General features: G+C 36.8%; 1 protein-coding gene across 2 annotated transcripts in view; it reads left to right on the forward strand.

Annotated features, from left to right (window-relative positions):
* The window catches only part of LOC137405450 (DEP domain-containing protein 7-like), a 52,362-nt gene that overhangs the window by 24,822 nt on the left and 5,467 nt on the right, over nucleotides 1–22,073 (forward strand). Inside the window, exons 10-13 of one of the 2 annotated variants that reach the window (XM_068091717.1) lie at nucleotides 1,520–1,688; nucleotides 2,711–2,839; nucleotides 11,841–12,075; nucleotides 19,312–19,513. In XM_068091717.1, the coding sequence (XP_067947818.1) occupies nucleotides 1,520–1,688; nucleotides 2,711–2,839; nucleotides 11,841–12,075; nucleotides 19,312–19,513 (735 nt within the window). The remainder of the gene's footprint in view (nucleotides 1–1,519; nucleotides 1,689–2,710; nucleotides 2,840–11,840; nucleotides 12,076–19,311; nucleotides 19,514–22,073) is intronic. The other variant, XM_068091718.1, reaches the window with a different exon arrangement.

Here is a 22,073-nt window from a genome sequence, read left to right on the forward strand (position 1 = left end):
TTGTTGATTTCGTATTGCAAAAAAATATTTCGAATCAAGAGGACAAAAATCGGCGTGATCTATATCGCAGGGCGAAAGAAAATCGCATAACAGGGTCATCGTAGCCGAGGCCTCACTGAACTTGCTAGCCGAGACAGCTAGAATCCGTCCTTGTTGATGGCGCATGCTTGGCAATGTTTTTCTAAAAACTTTGACCAAGAGACCTTTGTAAATAGTTTTAAGAGGATCTTGCACAAAATATTACTAGATTTTTTCAGAAAGTATCGGTATTTTTCCATAAGTTGTGATTGTTTTTGAAATTTGATGTGATTTGTCTGCCAGGATGTTTCAAGAGTAAAATCGACAAAACTTGATCGCAGTTAAATGGGTCAGATCAAGCGAATGTGCTATAGACATCTACAGTTGCAAAGAGACCAACAGAATAGAAAAGCGTAACGCTGTAACTTGAACGCAATAGCTGATATCAACTATAGCAACGCTATCAACCAGTGTCGTCATTTCACATGTATTTTTCTGACCATTTTAAATGCGATCAAGTTTGCCGGTTTTAATCTTGAACAAACCTCAAAAACAATCGCAAATGATAAAAAATACCGATACGTTCTGAAAAACCCACTGAAATTTTGTGTAAATTCATCTTTATTTTTTAATGTTTTTAGGTTGCGATAACAATTGCTGCCTTTTGACAAATTTATACTGAAATGCATTTTCTTGATGGGATTATGACAAAGTAGTTGAAATTTTCTAGTGGTTGATGACTAATCAGTGGCTTGGCAAGGAATCTGCTAGTTAATGCTTCCCAGCGAGCCATGTAACAGAAATTAGTAAGTTAAGAAGTTAAGCCTCATCATATTCAGTCAAAGTTACAAATTCTGGAGAATGGCTCTTAGACTCTGGTTGAAGTTCTGCTTGAAGAACACATCTCTTCTCTCATAGATAGCTACCATGTGCACTAGCAAAAGTAACCCTTAGAAGCTAGCTTGAAATCAGAAATATAATACTTAACTGGCTGCCAACGTGATTAAAACTTTGGAACATTCACTCAGATGGTTGAAAACTATTGTTTGCTCTTTTTAGTTGCCGTGCTACTAATATCCACAATGTTTTCATTGCTCGAATGATGCGGATTTGGGATTGTGTGCACATTGAGCACTAAGTGTTTCAATGGATGTACGTGTGTTGTGGATTAACGCAGGTTCTTTGTTAAAAAAGATAAGGAGTTCTATACCAGAAAACATCGTAGCGCACTCCTGTCTCTCTCAATTGAAAATACGAATGACTGAGTGTCTGGAAAATGTTTGAAATTGGATAGCTTGCGCAGCATTTTTCTGCGCATCATTCGCAAATGTCCTTGCTACCTTTCGGAAGCATGAAACATTCAATAAAAATTTGTGGGTATAAAATTTCGTTCAACTTGAAAACACACTGTTTGCATGAGTGATTATCCTACTTCTCGCTGTCCAATTGCCTCTTGCGCTGGTAGCAAACTATGAATATCCTGCTAATTTGTTATTTGCAGCTATAACAGACATACGCCAGGAGATTGCCCTCTCGCAGTTATCCCTTCTTATAGACCTTCCCATTCTCGAAGGTCTAGTGTGCTCAGGCAGCGCTGGCAGCAGGGAAGAGCCAGGCTATGATAATAGTGTTTTTTTTAATGTTGATCAGCACCACTCACTAGCTATGGGGTATGTTCAAACTCATTGTTAGACTGTTGCACCATACCTGTCTGATCATGTATGAATCATTAGGTGAATTTCTTTATTGTATCAATATTGCATCAGTGGTGTTATTGATTTGAAGTATGTTGCTTACATCACGATCTGGTTTTACCTAGTTCTTGATCTTGAGACCATTTCCATGTTGGCAGCGCTTCTATGGAAATTTAAAATCGCTTACAGATTGTCTACACATTATCCTAGAGAGGTAGATACAACAAAATATTGAAAACATCTATTGTTAAAGACACATCAAGTGCGGCATAAAGTTTCATTTAGTTCTGTGCATACCCATACACTAGGAGTTATCCTCTCCGTGTCAATTTAAGATATTTTTTGTCAGTGACTTGATACATGTTAACTCATTATCTAGCAAAACATTTTTTAAAGGATACTTTTTTATTTAATTAATTAGAGTGTTAACAAAGAATTTAGAGTAAGCATATCATGTATTTTGTTTTCTCTTTCCTCATAATATTAACATAAGTACATCTGAAAGTCATTTTCCTTAACTCAAAAGGTAATGTATCATCTAATAAAACCTTTCCTGAAGGAGACTTCAAACTACTACTAGTGTATTAGAAACATTTTAACAGCAAATCACAAATATTTTACTTATGCATGGGTCTAGTGTTTTTGCTGACTTTTTTATCGCTCCTTTTCCACTCTTGGAGACCTCCACCGCATTAGAAACACTTGATTCAGTGTAACATGTAATGTGTAGTGTAACATATTAATTTATTTATCCAATGTTGTCCGATTGTATACTGAAGTTCTGCGAACTGAAATTGATAGAAAGCGTGCTGACCTATGACCTCTGGCATTTACTGTAGTAATAGTTTTGTCGCGAATTGATTGGACAACGTATTTTATTTGCACCATATTAGACTTCACCATATGTGGGTTACCTGAGATTTGGTATTTGATTCACCCATGAAACAACGGAACATGTGAGGCAAATGTTAGCTACCCATTCTTCTTGTTTATTGCAGGTTGAATGCAAATGATACGTGGATGAAGTCGGCTATTGATGTCTTCGACTTCATGCCCAATGGACATCGAATTACTTTTGATTATCAGATAGGCCTCAACCCCAAGGAGTATAAACTTGCACTCTACAGGTATTCATCAGTCACTCATTAGTTACCACAACACCTTGAGTAATAGTAACACCTTGAGTAATAGTAACACCTTGAGTAATAGTAACACCTTGAGTAATAGTAACACCTTGAGTAATAGTAACACCTTGAGTAATAGTAACACCTTGAGTAATAGTAAATGGGTAAACTCAATCACAGGGGCAATTTATAGATACGTTGCTTCACTTGAACATTCCTGAAAAGCAAAACTCCTGGAAAATGTATTTACTTCTTGAAAATAAAAGAAGTTGGCACATATCCTATTTGAAAGTCGTAAGTCTGTATTGTTTTTGTGGTTCAAATATGGACGGGTTATAATTAGCCGGTGTCTATGAACTTGCCGATAACTGTCCTACATACTGACACTTGATATAATCAAACACTGGACTTCAGTGCCATAATTACTTTCCATATTGACGTTATGCCCTACGTGTTGTTTTCATATTCAGTAGTCCAAATACACCTGAATATGCTGCTTGACTTATTGAAATCATCAAAACCTATAACAATTACAAACTAAAGTTCAACACTGCGTCTCGTCATTCGTCTAATATCCTCCAACGATGTCATGTTATGAATTGTTTTACTGGGTTGAGGCCTGGATGTTGCATAACAGTGTCCAGTGTACAATCACTATCAGTTTTACATTCCTCAGGCATGACAACGTATCCCTATTTATAGTCCATTTAAAGTAGAATGATGACCCTAGCGGCCTTACTGGATTTCCCATGACACAGATCAATAATTTGTGTCAGCAATAGCATGCAGCTTTCAGCAGCGCTATATTTTGCTTAAACATCGCTATACAAATGACGATGAAATGGCCAAGTACAACAAGATTTTAGATTCATGATATAAACTGAACTACCCTAGGACACATGTATTCGTGTCATCTAACTTTTGCATTTTCGCGGAGTCATCCTCTCGCGAAAGTTTTATGAGCGAAACTAAACAATGATCACCTTGATCATAAATGAGTGAAAATGCTAAATTAAATAGCTTTGTTAAATAGATTTGTTTAATATGGTATTTAATAAAAAAAATTTAATAATTAATAATAAATTTAATTATTATACTTTTGTTCATCGATTAAATCAAATCACCATTTGTTTCCTTAATAAAAAAAACAATGAGTAATTGCCTTCCTCCTCTGCTATTGTTGATAACATACTGTCAAGACATCTTCCATGTCAGGAGTCCAGAATTCTTGATAAACATGAAATCCTCTCAACCCACAATTTAAATCAAGCTGAGCCATGGCCACCTTTTGCTATAAATACTTGAGATCTAATATTGGTATCATCACATCAGTCACGGCGGCAGGGACTTGGACGTCATTGATAGTCCGAGAAACAAATGGCAGCAAGCGATCAAATTGCATTATCGATCTCGCCTACACATTTCTACCTGCGGTTCACAAATACGAACTAGTCTCAGATTGATTTTCCAACCAGTAAACCTCACCTGAGGAATCTAATTATGTTTGTTCCGCTGAATTTGTTTTCACATCACCTTATTTTTGCACTCATCAGAGCTGCGAAATTGAGTTGCAGCGAAGTTTTACTCTGTATGCTACTCACGAAACCAAATACTAGCGAAATATAAGTGTACTAAGCTATAAAAAAATAAGAAGATTTTGACATTTAATTATAAAAGAAATTATCTGAAATGTTTCATAAAGTTCAAATTAATACTAGTTGCTTTCATATATTTGATACAAGTGAGAATATCTTTGTCCACTTATTGATACGATGGACTCTCCAGTGTTGGCATAGTACGGCGAAAATGTGGTATAAAAGGGTATAGAAACCCATCGTAATTATCTAATGCAAACACCCCTGATAAAAATCATCAAAATTTTATATACATACTGTACATATTAGACAATAGTAACGAAACAATATGTTAACCTTAGTAACTATAGTTCCCTACAGTGGCTAGTGTATTTAGTGGTTATAATCTGCGATAGAATCTAGCATTGCAATGTACTACCTGCATTATGTACTGTAGGGAGTATGTTATACGTCTGTCTCTTACCTTTGAGACAGACGTATAACATAAACGTTGATTATCGACTTAAATCTAAGTTTTAGTATGTATTTTACTAAACTTCAACTTTGCCATCAGCTAAAATTATATCATCTGTTTCCAGTTTTGTTTTCACTATAAACAATAATGAATAACGCTGAACTAAGAGAGCACGAGCATCATATCTCTTTCATGCGTTGTGGGAGGGATTTTGGTGAATAGGATATCAACCTCTTCATTATTTAGCTGTTTATTATTAGTGTTAGTTATTATTTATTATCAGTTATTCATTTATTTTATTGTTTTCACTATAACTATAGTAGACGCTCCGATAACAAATAAAATCCGTTCCAGAAATGTTTGTTTCAGGGAATTTACGTCATAAGAACAATAAAATACATGTAAGTTGCCTATTCCTTCCCAAGATCTTTCCAAACTCACCCCTTTGGTCATACAAAAAGGAAACACTTCACATGACTTTTTTAATTTATTGGCTGTTCCGCAACTGTAGTATTATTAGTCTGCATCGACAACTTTTCTCCTTTTTCTGATCAATCTCACTGGTTTTATAGACAGGAATTGCGGTAATTTTACAACAAGTTGATGTTGAGCGCACATCTTTGACGTTCATATACAATGGATTGCTTTTTTTTTAAACAGCAAAATCTATTCTGTGAAGTAAAACTAATAACAAATATTTTATGTCTACAATAAAGCAAAACAACAAAATATTTTACTTTAAAAAGTGCGGTACTATTTGTTCGTCATCGATCTTTATCCAGGGTCAAGGTTAGGATAAAATAAAATTTTCGACGATACTCTAACTCGTGACATTCAGATTGGTAGACTGATGCTGTAACATCTGCACCAATCGATCGCCTTGGTATTTATGAACAATTTTTCAACTACCCTATTCTCTGTTTTGTCGACACATCTGAGGATCTATCAGGACGAACTAGAATGTCACAGAAGTTTTATATATAATAGATATAACGCTTTACGCTCATCCATTTTTTCTTCCACAATTGCAGCGAGATAGATTACCATTGAAATCAAATTTGAGAACACGCCCAACTTGACACTTTACGTTATATGGAATTTTTCACGCAGTACGAAACAAAAACTTCACCTAAATTCTTTACATTATCTGGAATTTACGTTGTAGGAGGCATACGTTATAGGAGCGTCTACTGTAATAACAAATAACGCTGAACTGAGAGAGCGAGCATCGCATCTCTTTCATTCGTTGTGGGTGGGTTTTCAGCCAATAACATATCGGCATTTTCATTATTCAGACGTATTCATCACACCGATTGCCAAATTTGAATTTTGAGAGAAATTTTTATCGATATCTGATGGTGAAAAGAATATCATATGATGAGGGCGAAAAAACATCGTGTTTCACATCGCTTGGAAAAAAAATCATATAACAAAGTCATTGTAACCCGAGGGTACGTTGTAGTAGTTTGTGTGAAGCCCTGTTGTCATTAATGTTCCAAACGCAATTTTTAAGGCAACTAGCATTTATTAGGAAATGAATAAAATTGAATTGAGATCATTATAAGGAACTATTTCAGGCAATTAATGTAGACCAACATGTCTTTTTTTCAAATGGCGCATCGACAGGTGCCTTGCCAATGCGTTGGTAACGGAGAAGATGTATTTTGTCGGTGTGTTTACCCAGGCCTTTAAGATGTTGATCAGGTTGAGGTTATGATGAGGTTATTACAGTGATGCTGATCAGGTATGCTGGAGAACTGACTAGGAAGGCGACTTGTTAATGTAAGCGGCTGCAATGGGAGTCGCACTGTTTTAGACGGGATCACTACTATGTATGACTTCACCACTATGTATTGAAGGAGTCATGTAATATCTCTATAAGCTTAAAGCAGCAATAATTTTTTATGTTTTTATTTATTTACTACAACAAAAAATTAGTTGTTTTTGATATAACCAAGTCATTATTACTACTATTTTGTTGAAACTTTTCTACTAATCACTTTCTGTTATGGGTTTGTTAAGATCGAAGAATGTCAAGTGGCGGGCAAATGGAGGCGGTGTTCAAATAGAGGGTTTGCTGTATGTTTATGCAGTGAACATTTTTTAAACTCTTTTAAAGGGTTTCATATTTCTAGGGCAGTTAGAAATTGAAAATTTTGCACGTTCTGTTTTTGCAATTTTCAAACAAATTTGCTAAAGTCAAAATAAAGAATAAAATAATATTAAGTTTTGATGACTTTGGAAGTGTTGTAATAACGGTATAACAATATTCAGTATTAAATAGCGTTACAGAATAGGCTCAGATTCTTTAGCAAGTAGATGTAATAACCGAAGATCTTTACACATTATATAAACAGTGCTACAGGACACAATGCTTCATGATAATTGGTAGTAATATATTTTAAAATAATTTGTAGTCTTTTGACCTGCTCGTGCACAAGCAGGTCAAAGGACTGCATAGATTATGCAAATAGATTATGCATATGTCAATGAAAAATGTGGATTACTGTCAGCGCGGCTAATCACAAGCTTTTCATGAAGTCTCGTGTTCATGACTGTTTCCTATGATGTTTTTAGAGGCCGTCTTTAGCAAGTTTACTAATTATGCACTGCCCAGCTCTTCACTAATATTGGATAACTATTGAGAGGGCGATCTTTTGCTAACATAATCTGCTTCAACTATCCTTCGTTTTTTTCTAGACGTCATTTTATCGTTGTCGGCCATCTTTATAGACAATTTTATCGTTAAAAATACGATGCTTTTGCAATGAACTTTTGAAAACGATGCTTTTGTTTACAATTTTTCATTATAGTATCAAAACAACACCAAAAAGTACTACATGTATTAAATAAGAAAAACTATCGATTTCTACAAATATGGCGGCTTTTTCGTGAACGAGCGCATGTGCAAACGGCTTGAGGACGTCAAAAAAATGATGGATTATAGCAACAGTTTAATACGGTAATTGAAGCAGATTCATTAATTATCATGTCGTCGCTATATTATTTCTGTCGATAGCACTTTTCAGGGGTGCTACCAATGGAATTAATACTGGCGAGTGAAGCTATGACAAAAACGTGCACATATGTGAAAACAAATATATCATTCACTTTAAATGGAAATGTGTAATTCGCTGTGGAAGCGATTTCAGTGGCTAAGCAAATTGAAAATTGGTCTAGAATCGTCCGCCAATCGGGCACAGCCCGATAAAATTTTAATCTGGACAAAATCGGTCTTATGCTTGTTTGCTCTTTTCACATGATGCAAATTCTTGATCGGTTGCAGAGTCGGCCAGAAAATCGGCATGAAATTGGCCTGTGTTAATGCAGCTTTAGTCATTAGTAGCAAAATTTATTGTTATTAAAACGATGGTCTAATAAGTGGTTAGATTGTACTCCCAGCAATTCATGACAGCATGACAATAGCCTATATATACATATATTTCATTTAATTATTTTATTTGTATAGATCTTAGCTAATCATTTTGTCCAACCACTGGAAGTAGGCATAAAGTAGAGAAGAACCCATGTATACAGGAAATTTTTTAATTTTCTTGTTTTCATCTTGTTTCTCCATTTTGTGTGACGCCAACCAATAGCAGACCAGCATCTTAGTGACGTCGCAGTCGTGCATAAAGTCATGTAAGAGCTGGTGAGGCTATTGACTCGCACAGCCATGTGCAAGTATACGAACTCCAGAATTTTGGAATTTTTCAGCCACGCCGCAAGAAGGGACAAATGCCGTAACCACTGGTCGGGAAACCTACATTCTACAGTTAACCTAAAAAATCACATTCTAGGATCACCGTATCCCAGGGTTCTGTTGTATATTACAATGTTGTTTTATCACTGTTCGTAATCGAAACACACGGAGGGTGCAGTACCCAAGCGGAGGGGGCGATGCTCAAGCAGAGTGATAGTGCTATAGCAAAGGGGGTGGTGCTCAATCGGGCTCTTTAGTTCACAAGGCCACTACGCTTGTTAAAACCATCATCTCATCTTTCACCTAGAAGACCAGATAGTAAAAATAATGGTTCTATGTTATTTAGTTGGAATCAAACAAAGTCATATTGACTAACAAATACCAAACCTTTAGGGTAAGAATATGAGCGACCTTAACAGCTCGCTTAAGGTTTAATAGTTTACCTGGTAATAGGTAATGGTTTACCTGGGCCATGTAAATTTCTCACATTTATGGTACAGCCTGGATTTACCAGTTGATTCACCATTGATCAACTTTTCAGTAATAATATCAGCGTCTTCGCAATTCGCATAAAATTATCTCAAACTACTATGACTACTGTATAACCATGTGACAGGTTGTTTGTATTGCTGCAGCCCAAAGAGCATATACCACATACCCTCAATCCCACACTATAATAATTTTTATTGTCTATGGCGCTGGTTGGAGCCATAGCGTCTCAACCATCTTTTTCCCCCCAGTGTAATGACGGAGGGATCTTTCTGAGACACACTAGTGTTAAATGAAGGTTTTGCAAAAATCAATGGCTGAAATAAAATGATTTTTTTTGGTGTTTCAATTTTTTTTGATAGATAGAGTAACACATGTGAGGTTTGGTAGAGAGGTTAAAGGTCACTGATAAACTGCTTCATTTGTATACTCTACATATGAAGTAGTTTATCAAATATTCATTTTATTTAAAAGGTATTTTAAATGATAATGCGTAGTAATTTCGACTTGAGTTCAAAGGTATCAAGTTAGATTTGACTAGATTTGATTCTAAACAATTATTTATGCGATTTGCCTTGAAACTCTTGAGTTGTGACTGATTCAGTTCACCTGGTAAAGAATTTGTCTTTAACTCTGGCCATTTTGCATTGAGTATCGTGAGCAAATGTTGACATGGCCTGTATTCGATCACACAGGCTTAAAAACTAGTGCTGATAGTTTTGTTTAGAGTTGCTTAGTTCTGGTGATCTTCAGCGCAGCAACCTTAAATGGAACAGTGAAGTCATTTAGGGGCTGACATGATTTTGCGCACCACTGCATGATCGATAAACTTGTAATTCTTTGATTTTGTTCATATGTTTATAGAGATACTCGCTGACTCACTACCTAGTTCCATTCCAACAGCATGATTGAAAGTCGATTTGGTCCTAGTACAAACCATTTATTACATGCAAAACATGCAAGATATAGAAAACAGTTGTGACACATATTTAGTTTTAAACGTACCAGAATACAGCTTTATTAAATGCTTACATAACTGATACTCGGCAAACTATGGCTGACCTCAGTTGACCCACACAAATAAACATCATTGTGTACATGTGAACCATCGCTCATTCTCACTTTCATTCATTAGCCAGTCGACCAAATGGTTGTCCAGTGATTCATCAATCACGTGTGCCACCAGATAGTTGGCTAGTTGAACAGTTGACCAGAAAGTTGGCGACTCAAACAATTGTACGCGGCATAAGTTGCATGTCGATGACTATTTGTCCACAAATACATGGCTCTGTACATTTTCAAAGTTCAGACCGTTGTAGCAATCAAGGTTGGCAATCAAGGTTGTGTAAATAGAAGTCATCATCATATGGTTGCAGAGTTATCTTGTTATTATTGCGAAATGCCTGATACCGCATTCTTTGTTAAGGCGTGGTAACCAAAACAGTTGATTCATGCGTCAATACTGCTGCGCTAGAGAACTCGCATTATGGCTAGTTCACCACTCACCATGACGCAAGTTTTCGATCTACTTGAAGACTGTGAGAAAATCATCATCAAGTCAAAGTTAAAGTCATCGCCCGTCAATATGATCCCAGCAGCTCCATTTTGGTTTTCACTTGTATAATTTTTAGTTTGTGTTATATATGAGTTGGATGTTTTGGCCTCGTCGTATGACTCGTCGATGTTTAGCCTTGATATGTACATCACTGTGTTTCTATTGCGCCAATGATACGGACTTGGAATTTTGCGCACTTTTAGTTGCTGCGTGATACTGCGTTATGTGCTTCTATGGGTATTCGCGTGTTGCAAGATTAATGCGGGCACTTTGATGAAGAATCCTTCGCTAGAGGTCATGGCGACACACTCCTGTCTCGATTAGCTGCACGCTTTCAAAATAGGAATCGTTAAAGTGTGTTATAGCGTGTGCTGCATTTTCTTGCGCATCATTCGCACATGCCATTTCCATCTTTCCCAAGCATGAAACATTTGATCTAAATATGCCGGTACTGGTACTAAAACTCGCATGATTTGCAGGTTTTTGCAGATGATGCAAACTCGTAGATTATTTGCATCATGGAAACGTGTGCATGTAGGTGTTACATAAAAGTAACGCTGGGCTATCAAAAATCATCATACCTGCTTCAGCCAATTATTGAGAAAGTTTTCGATATTGAAGTAAGAGCAGTGAACCATTAATGTTAAAAGACTCGACAGGCCAAGTCTTTGGACATTTCGAGTCCAAAAACCACAGAAGCATCCACGGCTGCAAGAGCTGTTTATTGTCTGAGCAAATATTACAATCAACATTCATCTACTTATTCCATCGGGGCAAAATTTCTGTCCCTTCGTTCACCCAATTGGAAATCCATTGCGTCAATCGCAATCGCGGGGTGACTTAGTCTCACAGGCATTGTTCTCACATTCTTCATCTTAGTAAAGCCAACAACTTGCTATAGGTTCTCGAGATAAACAGACCCAAACGTGTAAACATGTATTTCCTTTCACTCATAACAGAGATTCATTTTACATGTTTTTAATTCTGATAGTAATTGAGTGACAGCAAACAAATTTTAATCAATGCTTAGCTCTTAACTCTTTCCTAGTTCACCTGTTACATCATAGCAGCCCATAAATTCAAGGCGCTAATAACCATAACCATTGGGCTATAATCAGCTGCTTTCAGATCTGAAAATGTTTGTAGATGTGTCGTGGCCACCTTATCATCTCATGCTAATATAAACCTTTTCTCACTGTCTTCTGCAGGTCAATACTAAAGAACTACCGAGGGAGGGCTTCACCGCTTTTTCCAGCATCGCATGAACAGGTGCACCTCGCTGTCCTCTCCATGCTCATGGCCGGTGAGGAACAGAAAGCTGTGCTGACCATGAGGCTTGCCTCCATTCTGCTGCCGTGCTACCTCATGGCCGAGGTCAGCACACTGCTCCAGTTTCTACAAGAAGTCAGCGTAACCTCTGACCCGAAGCTCAAACCATCTCTTGTAAGTATGACTTACTAAGGTAATAAAAGCCTTAATTTTTTCTACACAAATACATGGCTGCTGACAAGTTAATAGTAATTCTGCACAAAATATTGAGTAGTTGTCTACTCCATGTTGAACTGCTAACCAACCATTTCCTTCAAGACGCTGCCTTTGAAACACTCATGTGAAAGATTCTTGTGGATAAGGGAAGAATTAATATATTCTGCTGTGGTGAGATGAATGCTTTATTTCAATAGAAACTTATCAACCCTGACAGCGTCATCAATATTGTTTTTTATTATTTAAAATATGTAGGTACTAAATTTGTTTGGTGTATTTTATTCCGTTGGTTCTCAAAACTCACAACTTCAAAATAATATTTTGAGTCGGTCATTGCTTATAAAAGCTAGTCCAGCATGCTCTATAGCAGTGGTTCCCAACTGGTGGTCCATGGACCCCCTAGGGGTCCACAGGAGGTTTTGAGGGGGTCCACAGGCTGGTGCCAGTATTGGTTTTTCTAGCTAGATATTTACAGCTATTTCTGTCATAGTGGTTGGATCAATGATATAAAACTCTAAAAGGATAGACGACGGCTATCATATGAGCGGAGTTTAATGATCAAAGTCTGTTGGGATTGTGCTAGCCTGGGTTTCCGGGCTAATGCAATTCCCGGGAGGTGGTCGCGTTGTCTTGTTAGGTTTTTGGGTCTAGACTTTTATCACCTATCTGCATCAATCGCTGGATAGTACCTGATTTCTGGTTAGTAGTACAAAACAACAAAACCTATAACCTGCAAACACATAATTCTCTCTTCCCTCTTCAATTTGAGCGATATACTAGGATCCATGGAAAATAAAACATTTCAACTTACTTATTTGTACCAATTTTTAGATTGGTAGGGGTCTTAGTATATGCTTAAATTTAAATATAATTTACCCGAAATCACCCAAACAACGGCCTTTTTTCCCTAGTTTTTTATTAATATTTTTCTACCTATGATATAAAATGGCAAAGTCTTTTGTCATTGTCACATTGTTTGACCAGGCCAATAAGATGGGACAGCAACAAAGCTGTGCAGTTTAGTTTTCATACTCAAAATCTAGATGTAAAACCAAATTTGGATCATTTCACAATGGCGACTATTAACATCATGAATGCTTGTTAATGGCAGCTGACTGATCATAATTGTGACGATATTTGGCAACTATATTTATTTGACAACAAAATGAAACCAGCAGATCGGTAAAATAACCAAAGATGTTTATGAAGATAAAACCATTGAAGAATTTTGGCCTTCCATGATTCATCCACAGACGGCCAAACACGCCTTTCGAACTCTGCTCCCATTTGTGTCTACATACCTATGCGAGTCTGCTTTCTCCTCCATAGTTGTTCTCAAATCGAAACAACGAAACCGACTGGGACTTGAAGACGACATCCGATGCCCTTTGTCAACCATTTCCCCAAAGATTGAGAATTTGGTGAACAACAAAAAGTATAATTTATCCCACTAACTGAAAATTAACAGTCAAAGCAATTTAGTATAGCATTGCTTTATGTAAGTAAATAAATAGAAACATGTCAAATCTATTGACTCTTATATTAATCTAATTTATAATGTACGCCAATTTAAAATGCATTGTTATAAACACAATATAGTATGATGTTTATAAAGGGGTCCATGACTTTTAGATAAAGAACTCAGGGGTCCATGGCTCCAAGGTAGTTGGGAACCACTGCTCTATAGCAAGGATTTCAAACTCAATTGTACAAGGGACAAAAATTCAAAACACACTCTAGGCCGAACAGAATAAAAATTTATTTAACACGGTAAAACTAAATGTTCTTGGAACATAAATGCGAATAAAAACAGACAGAAATATTATTCTGAAACAAACTTAAACCGTAAAAGTTGACGCGCAACAAAATTTACATTACAGTTATTTGGTATCCTAAGGTTCACCATGTCTTACTCTGCTGTGTTGTAGGTTCAAAATATGTGGAAATGTGATCACAAACCTTAACTCATTCGCAACCGACCAACTTTCATGCGATCTGCCTCAAATACCATACATTTCTCAGAAAAATGTTATAATTTTCACTTACTACTACAAGAAACTGGATTGAGATAGGTTACCCATTCAACTCACGAAATAACCAGAAAAGTCTCCTCTTTCAAATAGTATAAAATTCAGTAAAAGACTTCATATTATTTACATATGTACATGTGTCTCATTGAAGGTAGTGTTAGAAAATGTCGTATTTTTAAAAACCTTTGCTTATTAAAACAAAGATAGAATTTCCCAATAAATGTTAAAAATATAAGTAGTTTAACTAATATTATTGTTTGGCTACATAAAATACACGATTATAGATAATATCTTTATAAATAACAGTCATGAATGTAAAAATCATGAAACTCTAAGTTTCGAACTTTTCCTCGCAAGTATTATCCTTCAAAACATAGCTAAACTACACGCCAGTATAACTCAAATAGACTGTCATAAACATGTTTCAAATTATAAACATATGTTTAATAACTCTGTTCTTGACTTTTCAGACTTCATAGACAGCTCTAAGAATCAATATTGTTCTATCAAAAGTGGATGATAACTTTAGTCTGACTACGGCTGACTGCCTAAAAGTTAGCCGTAGAGATGACATTTGGGTACTCGTGTTGCAACTGATAAATAAAATGCTGCAGCATTAATTCAAGACTAGAAACGAAAGTTACCTGCATGGAATATGTACTTCAACATTAGGTAGTAGGTTTTGTCTAAAAACCAACTTTGGCACTGTTGTTTTCATTTGTTCACAGTTTGTGAGCGTCTGAGGTGAATTCTCAAAAGGAGAGGAATCCTTACAACTTACTATATATATATATATATATATATATATATAAAGTATAAAAGCACATTTTGAATAAAAACTCGGATACTTGGTGATGTTGACGCCTGAAGCATATACATATCAATACCATACTGAAGTGGAATTATAAATATATTTTTTTGCATTCTCTCGAATACTGATTGCAAGCTCCTTGTCAATAACATTTGGGCAAGAATAGGAAGTACTGCAAATCTTGCCATGAGCTAAAATACTTAACCTATAACAAAATTGAGTAGCCATGAATACCCGTGCAGTTTAAAATATGGCGCAAATCTTTCATATCAATCTTCGATTCTTCTTAGCTCCATGTCTAATGAGTGCAGCCATTTATTCTTCAGTTTTCAAATTGCTGTAAAAACACTATTTAAATGAAAAACACAAAACTTGAAAGTATTCTGTACATAAAGTTAGATGTCAGTCCAGTTTTAGAGCATCTACAAGTTTGTAGGTGGGATATCAGTCTTTGCACCCAGCAACTGCTGATCAGTCTAGTAGTCTGTTAACTAAACTGGTGGAACATGCACCAGACCAATACTGTTATCATATAAAGAGGGAATATTTATTGGCTTAATTTTTACTATAATAATAGCCTTACTTGTTTGAATGTCCGAAGCCACTGTCGGATGTTGGGGCAAAAACAATCGCATCATCCAGGATTTGATATCGCAACATTCTGTTTGATAAACCAACACTCCAACACTTGGATCAATTAACCATCCTACCATAATCTGGAATAATTATGCAGATAGTTATTACACTTGATAATCTCTCACAGTGCGATGGACTGTGTTATAGTACTCCATGTATTATGTATAAAAATAGATCACAAATGCCCATCGACAGAATAATTGTACACGTAGTTATTACACCTGATGATCTATTACATCTCTTGGGGGTACTAGTCGTAACATAATACTTGTACATACATTGAAATGGTTGAGCCAAGGCGGAAAAGGTGGAAAACAGATACTTTTAAAGATGAAGAAATCTGTGCATATTTTCTCTCCGCGCTAAAAGTTAGATTAGCATGCCATTTTTTATCAGTAATGATGACTAGAAATCGGCATTAAAAACATTGAAAACAACTGGTCGCAGGATGTAAACATTAGTTTTACCGACACACCATCATGTGCGCTGACAACAGCTCCATGCTTGTAATCTTGCTAGCTGGCTTGTTCCTTGGCGGATACAAATCAATAGGAGAATATAAGTGATATTCCATGTCCAGCTGGAAGAACAGTTGTGCTGTCAAACTATCGGCAGTTGAATTGTCTGAGTTTGGTCAGTGCAGTTCAAAATGCATATGCAGTTAGAAGCTGTTTCAATTTGCTGTTCAAGCACAGGGCTAACAAAGCCATAACAACCATGGCATGTCATATTTGTATAACAGTATTTATTCTGCAGCGGTTGCTCAGTATGTTCTACTCATGACAATCTATATACAGTCAAACATGGATAACTCGCCCTCGGATAGCTCGAACACATGGTTAACTCGAACGGTTTCTTTGGTCCGTTCCCACGTAATGATAAATTGCTTTAGGTAACTCGACCTCAACTCTGTTAACTCGAACAGTTTTTGCCCAGCGGCTACCGAGACGGTTGTTATCGCTTTAGAAAATCACTTTATTCTAAGCCATAGAGGTAAACCTCGACTTTTCGTAATTCATAGGCGTCGTTATTACCGCCATCGGCAAAAAATTTTTGTCAACGACTTTTCTAAAGGTTTGGTGAGATTTTTACCAAACATCCGCTTAGCGATGGTCCTTCGGAAGCAGGGAAAAGTGAGGTCACCTTCGCATAAACTTCAAGAAACATCGGCAAATCTTGGTTAAAACGCTCAAAAGAAAAAGATGTCTTTTCTTCTGAGCATTTTAACAACGATCAAGTTTTGCCAATTTTAATCTAAAAAACGTCCTGGCAATAACATCACCTTAAACAAACCAATCTCAAGTGATAGAAAAATCTCTATACTATTTGATAAAAAAAGTTTTAAACTTTACATTAGAAGTATTTAATTTGAAACAAGCCATTTATGCTTTTGATTTATATTATAGTTTGTATATATACATGTATCTACTAATAAATAAATAAATACATGGACTTGTGACAGTGCTCTGATAACTTGAACGCTCTGATAACCCGAGCACTTTCGCTCGGTCCCGTGAAGTTCGAGTTATCCATGTTTGACTGTATATAAATCTCTAAGCCCGTGTGTATGTACATATAGCTCAGTTTTTCCAGCTATTGCTATTAAAATATTGGCATGTAGAATCCCTATCACGGAAGATTGGATCACGGAATTTTCCGTTAGCCACGCAAATGCCTTACCAGTTTAGCTACATTTAGGTTGATGAATTCATTAAGCGATACACTAAGTCGTCGCCTTTCAACCTATGCGACATATGTCCACTTTCGTTGGAAGGTCAGGCAGCTCAGTGTGAGGCGTAGCGTAAGCCGAAACTGGCTTTTAATGTGCAATAGAAGGGGGTTAATCAACCGTGAGCCGATTCAGATTACCGCAATGATGCCATCAAATAATATGCTACAAAACTGCAAATTTATAAGTTATACACGTATAATAATAATCTATCAAATGCTACAAACATATATTCAAGAACAAGTGACATAAACAAACCATATTTATAATACATTCAGGAACAAAAATTAACATTTAAAAACAAAAATTAACATTTAAAAACAAAAATTAACATTTTTAAAACTGTATTAGCATCGTTCGCTCAATCAGTTGCATTCTGATTGTCGATTTATGTTTGGAACCATTTCATATTCTTCTGGCTGTTCAATAGCTTCCACGGTGTCTTCTGATCACAACTCCTCATGTCTCACCGCAACTCATTCTTGCATTTCTCGCGCAAATGAAGAGAGACCGTGTGTAATCAAATTTTAGCCTCAAATACGTAGTAGCACAGATTCCATCGTAAATACGAAAACTTTTTTATATACATCAAAGTATCAAGACTGTGTTAAACAGGAACTACTATTAGCTTGATACAGTTACTAATCATTTCTATGGTGTTCCATTCAAAGTTTTAATTGACTACAGAATCGACTTACGTCCAAATCGTCTTACGACTGGCTGGAACCAAACGCGGCCGTAAGCCGAGGACGACCTGTATATGTCGCTATGTAGGTGAAAATACTCTACCGCTCTCCATGACGACGCAACGTCATTCTATGTATTAGTAAAAGCTAACTTAAATTAGCCATTGATAATGCGCCAGGCTATTGGATTGTGGCATTGTTTGTAAGTAAGAGTTTACTAGTGTGGCATTGCAATCACTGTTTATAGGCTGATTGTCAATACCCGTGCAGTGCCAGGCATTCCGCTAGTTTGTTATAAAACTGACCTAAACTTCAGACTGGGGACAAATATTTCTATAATGCATTTGTCGATTCTACCATAACTGCTTTAGTCACCTTAATACAAAACTGTTCATTCTCGTCTGCTTAAATGTTGGCCCTTTGTAGCTCTATTCACTAAACAGAACAAAGCTTAAAACTAGCACTTGACTCTTTCCACTTGTAAAACAAGGCTTCTATTGAGCTAGGATGTTTACGGCATTTGTAATCCCACTATGTACCTTGCAGTTGCAGAAAAATTACGATAGTTTTTGTAAATTCATTGAACCCTATTTTAAACATTTTTGGCATTATACAGGCTTCATTGATCACATGGAAGGTTATACCTTACGTTGTACAATTGAAAAAGTTATAATTGAGGTTTTCATTTGTACGTTTACTGATTGTTTACATCACACTAAAGCCATGGCTGCAGGGCACCAGAAGCGACACCTCTGAAGCATCAACTGGGAGTAGCCCAAATGAATCTTGGAACAAATGAACTCCATTTGTAGACAATTGGCAGTGTTTATAGGCAGGATTTCACTAAATTACCCTATGTCGTTAATCTCACAATACTTCCGTGATCGTCTTTGATAACAATGTTCAGATGTTTCAATGCATCCGCTAATAGTCTGCTGTATATAATTATCATTATATAACGCACTCACGGAAACAATGAAACACCAGTCACGACGACGAAACTGTGATGGAAGAAAATATAGATCAAGCAATCCGCGGCCAATCACCATGGCCGAAGTGATGTACATTGCGCAAGCTGTCATGGATGCACAGCGAATTCTCGGAAAGTTCGATAGCTGCAATCACCTCTTGATGAGTATTCGCTGAGAGGACGACGTCGCCATTTAATGATATATTGCAATCCAGCCTTAACATCAGCAGCTCTGCCAATACATCAGTGTATTTCTAAAACTCACTCTGTGTGATACCTGTGTGATACAAGTGATGTATAGATAGAAACTCTCTTTATTTTATCATTTTTAGAACAACAGCGATGCGGTACTCAACGACTTTTCAGCTGTGTTCTTCGTTGGTTGTAAGATGTTATCAGCAAATCAGAGGCGTGTACTGTTACTGATGCTGCTGAGGTACAGTGACAAGCTAACTCAGGTGCCGCTCTCAGTGCAGATAACTCTGGAGCAGACAATGCAAAGCATCAAACAGGGAGATGACACTCCGTTCCCTAGTGAGTCGCAAAGCACATCTGCTATAAAGCTGCAGACGTTCTCATTTAGTAAACAAAAATACAGTCAAACCTTGACTTCTAATCACGACACACACAAATCTTTTGACATACTATGTTAAATTTGAACAAATATTTGTTTCATTATTTGAAGTAATTTTCAGCGTGTGAGGTACAGTAGTGTCTCGAAACATTGTAAGTCTGCACATTTACGTACTTCTCCTTTACATATTTGGACTCTACTGCCCTTGGATATTATTAAACACTACCTCATACCTTCCATTTGTAATTCTGGATCACAAGCCTAGCGGGGGTAGGTGGTAGTAATAGCGAAGATAGCAAATGCTTTCTATAATACTTGCAAACTTGGAATCAGTTGCTGTGTACCCACAGCTTTATAATTAACCATTCGCCGTGTCATTTTAACATTGTATTGTTATCAGTGTTATCGGTCCGTCAGTAGTAGATATGTTGGCAGTTTTTAAGATCGCTTGAAATTCACTTTTCAAATGCCAAATAATGAGGCCATGACAGCCAGTTTTGATTTAAGAGTGAATCACATACTAAGAGTGGCAGTCAGCAGCTAGAACTTATGCAAGCGGTGTAGCTGAGGCCCATATTGAGTTTTTGGAGTTGTTTTTTGGACAGAGATAATTGGTTTATTGACCAGTAAATCCCGTAAAAACTAGAAATTATAAAAAGTAAAATATGATTATGATGATGTCAGCAGTGGATAAAATGTATGAATAAAATATGCAAATAGAGTATGCGGATATTACAAGAGGTAAATAAATCGGATGTATATGTCATGAATAAAAATTAACGTACCTCTATTCTCCTCTCATTGGAGCCTTGCTAGTACTTTGGAAGATATTTAAATATTTATCCAACAGGTATAATTGCTTGAAAAGTCTCTACTATAATAAAAGTATCATGTTCATAAATTGATAAATAAAGTTTTGAAGAGCGAACTTGTAACGTTGCTGTCTTGATGAGTTGTAGAGACTGATCTGGGTGAGTTGCTGCCGTGTATTTATATGGTGTACCAGGCATGTAAAAAGTTATAAAAAATGGTTAATGGGTTACTGTCATGAGCTGAACATCTGGTGCACTGATTCCCCGCAGACAACGCCAAAGCAGAGGCAATAAAATGGGACATAAACCCACCCAATTTCAAGAGTCGCTAAGCCAAGCTCCAGAAATTGCACCAAAATAATTGCTGCTCCATTGATGGCACCCAAAGCAAAGAATACTGAAAGCATTAATCCAGCCGGAACTGGCCAGATTCGGAAGCATGAGTCAGCCCAAAATAGCCCATTAGACTTCAGGTGACATACTGCACTGGACTAATTAATTTAACACAAAGGGCAGTCAGCTACACTCCCCCCATTAATTTGACGACTTAAGAAACTGAAGCTAACTATATTATAGAAAGAAGTAGAAGGCGACTCTGAATAAAATATTATACCGCTATTAGGATATTGGCTGAAAATATGAGATTAAAATGTGCTCGAATTACAACTATACACAAAACAGACAAACAACTACTGTTTATGAATCAGCTGGTCTGTGCAGGAACACAAGCTTATGAATCGGCCGATCTAAGCAAGTTTCATTGTTGACTCTTTTACCTTTGCTGGTTATGTTTGCTGCATTACTAATTCATACTCTAACTTTTTTAACTAATCCATCCGTGCTAGGATACACTGTATCAACCCTAGCTAGTGGCCATTCGCGACGTATTTTGTCATCCTGCGAAACTAACACGAGGTCACCGACTGCAATGTTGTCAGCGATCTTCCGCCATTTTTGCCTGGCTTGTATGTCATGCAGATAATGATTGCGCCATTTGGTCCAAAACTGATTTGCTAAACCCTGAACGACCCGCCAGCGTTTTCGTGAATAAACATCATGGTCATCAAATTTCCCAGGTGGTGGGAGAACAACTTTAGTTTTCATGGTGAGAATTTGATTAGGCTAAGTGGCAGAGAGTTAAAATCATCTGAAGCTGTGGTTAAAGGTCTGCAATTTATCATAGCCATGACCTCATATAGAAATGTGCGAAGAGTGGCACTATCAAGTCTAGTAGCATTGACTGTGAGCATTGAATTTAGAATGGACCTGATTGTTCTGATATGTCTTTCCCATGAACCACCCATATGACTTGAGTAAGGGCTGTTAGTGACCCACTCGAAACTGTTGGTTGTGGCGAAGCGAGATACTGTATTTGTACTCTCTTTGAGAGCCTTGGAGAATTCGTTAGCAGCACCCATATAATTAGTACCTTGGTCAGAATGGAGCTGCCTGATAGGACCACGGATGGCGATAAAACAATGTAGAGCATTTATGAAGGCATCAGTAGATAAATCATCTACGAGTTCGATATGAATCGCACGAGAGGCCATACAAGTAAAAATAACACCATATTTTTTCAACTCTTTTCGGTTCTCTTTTACATGAAAAGGACCAAAACAATCACTCCCGACGTAAGTGAAAGGAGGAGTTTGCTCAGTACGAGAGATAGGAAGATTAGCCATTTTTTGATTAGCAGTTGGACGCCGTA

This window comes from Watersipora subatra, chromosome 9, assembly GCF_963576615.1.
Source record: "Watersipora subatra chromosome 9, tzWatSuba1.1, whole genome shotgun sequence".
In the NCBI taxonomy this organism is placed as follows: domain Eukaryota; kingdom Metazoa; phylum Bryozoa; class Gymnolaemata; order Cheilostomatida; family Watersiporidae; genus Watersipora; species Watersipora subatra.